Here is a 5,050-nt window from a genome sequence, read left to right on the forward strand (position 1 = left end):
AAAAAAAAAAAAAATCCTATCTGATAATCTATAGACATAAAAGAAAATTTGTATATAACCGAGTCACACAAAAACAGATAAACATTTCACCAAATCTGGATGTCTGGGTTGGTCTCATAAAACATAAGCATGTAATAAAATAAAAAACACCATGAAACATCAGTCATCTTCCACAGTAACTAAAACAAACATAAAAGCTCATAAATATCTATCAGAAACAAGAAAAATTCCATTCATATTATGCCACCAAGAGGAAAAAACCGACCAGTACCAAGTCAGATATCAAGTCACAAAGACAAATGGCCAACTTCACAACTGTTTGCTTTACAGCAGTTAATGATTTGCAGGCTCTCTGCTGGATCAACAAATTAGTCTTTAGTATCTTTAACATAAAGATTCAGAACTCAATGCTTCCAGTGAGAATTCCAATCCTTGGAGAGGAAAGACACCTTCAAGATAGTTTTATCATCTAAAAGATCCCAAAAATCTCTCTCCAGATTAAAGTAGGTATCTCAAATAAGAGTCCTCTATATTCTTGCTCTCTCCTCTCCCCCCTGCAATTACTTATCCAGAAACAAAACAAAAAATGCTTGCCTCTTATACAAAATTTGTAACTTACATCTTCAAGTTCAGTTGCTGCAATTGATGTCACGTATCCAGCAAATCTGCTGTCACTTCCACCATAAATTTCCTGGTCATAATAACCTGTAGAATCAAGGCCCACTCCTTGAGCTTCATCAAGAGCTGCCTTCTTGCCTTGAATTTCTCGAATCTGTGCTTCAATATCTATAAAAAAAGATAATACAGACCTTAATTTCATTTTTTAAACATCTCTCAACACAACGCATTTCTCTACTAGATATTATCTAAACACTCTCTTAAATACAAATAATTTATGGGAAAATAAACTGAATTGTGATAAAAATTCTTAAAAATATATAAAGTTTAAAATAACTACACAATATAAGGGGTAAGTAACTACAATAGCATTAGCATGCTCAAGCATTTAAAATGTAATACAATATCATCTAACAATATATAAATCCAGCTTCCAATCTCCCCAGTTGTCCTTTATAGATATTCTCTTTTTTTTTTTGCAGTTTTGGGCCGGGGCCGGGTTTGAACCCGCCACCTCCGCCGACATCCTACTCCTTTGAGCCACAGGTGCCACCCACGATATTCTCTTTTTCGATTTATGATTCAATCAAAAATCAGGCACTGCATTTAGTTGTCACTATCTTTGGTCTTCCTTAAACATAGACCAGTCTAGCTTGGTGCCTGTAGCTTAAGCAGCTAAGGCACCAGCCACATACAACAGAACTGGGGGGTTCGAATCCAGCCCAGGCCCACCAAACAACAGTGACAACTACAACTTAAAAATAGCTGGGCAGGCTCGGCGCCTATAGCTCAACCGGCTAAGGCGCCAGCCACGTACACCTAAGGTGGCGGGTTCAAATCCCCAGCCCGGACCCGCCAAACAACAATGACGGCTGCAACCAAAAAATAGCTGGGCGTTGTGGTGGGCACCTGTGGTCCCAGCTACTTGGGAGGCGGAGGCAAGAGACTCGCTTGAGCCCAGGAGTTGGAGGTTGCTGTGAGCTGTGATGCCACGTCACTCTACCCAGGGGGACAGCTTGAGGCTCTGACTCAAAAAAAAAAAAAAAAAAATAGCTGGGCAAGGGCAGTGCCTGTGGCTCAAAGGAGGGCACTGGCCCCATATACAGAGGGTGTCAGGTTCAAACCCAGCCTCGGCCAAACTGCAATAGCTAGGCGTTGTGGCGGGTGCCTGTAGTCCCGGCTACTTGGGAGGCTGAGGCAAGAGAATTGCCTAAGCCCAAGAGGCTGACAGCTTGAGATTCTGTTCCAAAAATAAAATAAAATAAAATAAAAAACATAGACCAGTCTTCCAATGTTCTTAGTCTTTCCTGACACCATGTAACTTCTATGGCCTAAGAAATACTGTTTTAATTCTTGGAGTCCACTGTCTTTGTCTAAATGAATTAAGCCCTTTGACATTAGGCACTTGTTTAATAGCTGCATGGATCAAAAGATAAAGATTCAAATAGTAAATTCAATTTCAACTGCTCAACCCCTATCCCACTACCCACCTAAGGGAGAAAACCCTCTGAAACTCCTCAAGATGGACGTAGTTTCAAGCAAAACACATAATATCATTTAGTCCAAACCACAAGGCCAGGCGCAGCGGCTCATTCCTGTAATCCTAGCACCTGGGAAGCCGAGGCGGGTGGACTGCCTGAGCTCACAAGTTCAAGACCAGCCTGAACAAGAGTGAGACCTCTGTCTCTAAAAACAGCCAGGCATTGTGATGGGCGCCTGTAGTCCCTCCTACTCAGGAGGTTGAAGCAAGAGTAGAGGTTGCTGTGAGCTATGACACCAGAGCACTCTACCTGAGGTAGAGACAATATGAAACTCTGTCTCCAAAAAAAAAATTAAATAAAATAAAGTACAGTCCAAGGCACAGCTGGACCGTTTTTTCCTGTAAGAAAAGAAAGGAGCAGGAGCAGTTTGAAGGAACTGAAAATGATGAAATGGGTTTAACGCCTAACCTAGCACCTCAGTTGTTATTTTTTGGTTTGACTGTTTGTTTTGTTTTGAGGCACAGTCTTGCTCTGTTGCCTGAGCTACAGTGCTGTGGGCTGAAGAGATGCTCCTATCTTAACCTCTTGTGAAACTGGGACTACCAGAACACTATACCATGCCCAGCTAATTTTTTTCTTTCTCTTTAATTTCTTTTCTTTTTAATTTTTTTCTATTCTTTGCAGGGATAAGGTCTCACTCGTGCTCAGGCTGGTCTCCAACTCCTAAGGATCAAGCAATCCTTCTGCCTTGGCCTCCCAGAGTGTTAGAATCACAGGTGTGAGCCACTGGGGCGCCCAGCCTGCTAATTCTTATGGTGTGTCACAGCAGCACCCTCTCTACAGATACTGTTAACTGCATCTCTTCCCTCAAAACCATTATGGTAGCTAGGCAGCCAAAATATCTCATTTGTGCTTTTTTAAAAAACTATTACCTCTACAGTTACTTCAGTTTTAACACATTAACTGCCAGGTGAGCTGTATTTAACTTACTCTAGTTTTGAGCCAGGGGCCTCGTGTAGCATATATTGATGCACATTTCTTCACCTATCTTGACCTGATAAAATACCATGGACCCAAGGCAAATTTTTTTTCCTAGTATGTCAATGTGTTAATTTTATATTTAAAAAAGTTTTATCAATGAATCCCCAACAACAAAAAAATTTTTTAAAACATTAAATCACCCACAGGGGCTGAGGAAAAAAAATTTTTTTTTAATCTACATTCCTCTCCCACTCCTCTTCAAGCACTCTCTCATTCTTGAAAGAATACAGAAAAAACTCTTAGTAGCTAGAAAAACTGGCTAAAGGATGAGTGGAGACTTATACTTCATTTTTCCTTTCGAAAACGACTGAGTCTTAAAAAACTCAGGTGCAAACAGGTACATGTTCTTATTTTTAACTTTTTTTTAAAATTAATGAACCACAAAAGCTACTGCCCATCAGGATTCAGACATGGAACAAATGAGTCAATCAAGCCAGCCAAATAATCCACAATCTCTGCTCTATACTCTCAGTGTAGTCTGATGACCACCCACATTAGACATCACCTAGTGGACCTGTTAGCATTTAAGCTTCAAATACTCAGACAGAACCTCCATGTCAGAAGGCCAGGAGTGGACCTCATTAACAAATGCCCCCCGGAAACTACTTTACCTGTCTTTCATTCCTTCATTTCCAACCCCAGCCCACCCCTACCAAAATTTTCAATTTAGAACATCATTTTATACTTTACCTCACAGACAACTAAAAAAATAAGAAGGAGCACTGTTTCACAAAAACTGCATTATACTATACATAATGTGCAACATCTCCCCCACCCCTCGCTTAACACAGACAGCTTTCTTCTGCAACTAGTCCCTAATTTAGGTAACATATTTATTCAGGAACTACCTTCATCTACTGAATTTTACCTACTGATTGTATGTACATGCTGATTAGTAACAGTTTCCTAATTACAAAGATTCATAAAATACAGCATTAGTTTGTACAAAATCTGTAAATCATGGATAGATTACTATTAAATCAAATTTAGTAAAACTGCCTAGTCCAAGGCCTTCTGGGGCTACGCAGCTGTTTGTAGTTATTTAATTCTGAGGGGAGCTCATTACTAAATTTCCACAAGCTGTACAGTTAAATATTTATATGCAAATCAGGCACTGTTTTCTGTCTCTTCTTGAAACTACAGATAAAAAGTCCAAAAAGCTAATAGGTTTTGGTAACAAACTGTAAACTGCAGCGTATTAACACAAACATTATGCTAGCTACAAATTTAAGATACCAGATTCCATAAAACTCAGCAGCTTGTTATGCAACTTACAGAACTAAAAACTAGATGACATGCCTGTAATCCTAGTACTGTGGGAGATGAAGGCAAGCGGATTGCTCTCGGGAGTTCAAGAACAGGCTGAGCAAGAGTGAGCAAAAGCCAGGCCCACTCTCTAAAAATAGCTGGGAGCTATGGCCATTCCTGTAATCCCAACTACTCGAGAGGCTGAGAAAAGAGGATTACTTGAGCCTAAGAGTTTGAGGTGGCTGTGAGCTATGATGCTGTAGCACTCTACCCAGGGCAACAGGGTGAGAGACTCTGTCTTAAAAAAAAAAAACAAAAAACAAAAAACAAAAAACTGATAAAGCTGAACATTAGGTTATATTTTTCATTCTAATTTGTCCTATACTTTTCTGTATGTTAAAATATTTCATAATAAAAAGGAAATGTGGGCCAGGCACAGTGGCTCATACCTGTAATCCTAGCACTCTGGGAGGCCAAGATAGGAGGACTGGTGGAGGTCAGGAGTTGGAGACTAGCCTGAGCAAAACAAGACTTCATCTCTACCAAAAATAGAAAAACTAGCTGGATGTAGTATCACCCACCTATAGTCCCAGCTACTTGGGAGGCTGAAGCAGGAGGATCACTTGAGCCCAGGTGTTTAAGGTTGCAGTGGGCAATGATGA

General features: G+C 40.2%; 1 protein-coding gene across 1 annotated transcript in view; it reads right to left on the reverse strand.

The window, feature by feature from the left end:
* Window positions 1-5,050, reverse strand: part of SF3B1 (splicing factor 3b subunit 1) — a 43,034-nt gene that overhangs the window by 27,483 nt on the left and 10,501 nt on the right. The window contains exon 2 of the mRNA XM_023516889.1: window positions 620-786. Coding sequence (XP_023372657.1) covers window positions 620-786 — 167 coding nt within the window. The remainder of the gene's footprint in view (window positions 1-619; window positions 787-5,050) is intronic.

This window comes from Otolemur garnettii, unplaced genomic scaffold (genome assembly GCF_000181295.1).
Source record: "Otolemur garnettii isolate 467f Iridium unplaced genomic scaffold, OtoGar3 scaffold00100, whole genome shotgun sequence".
NCBI lineage: Eukaryota > Metazoa > Chordata > Mammalia > Primates > Galagidae > Otolemur > Otolemur garnettii.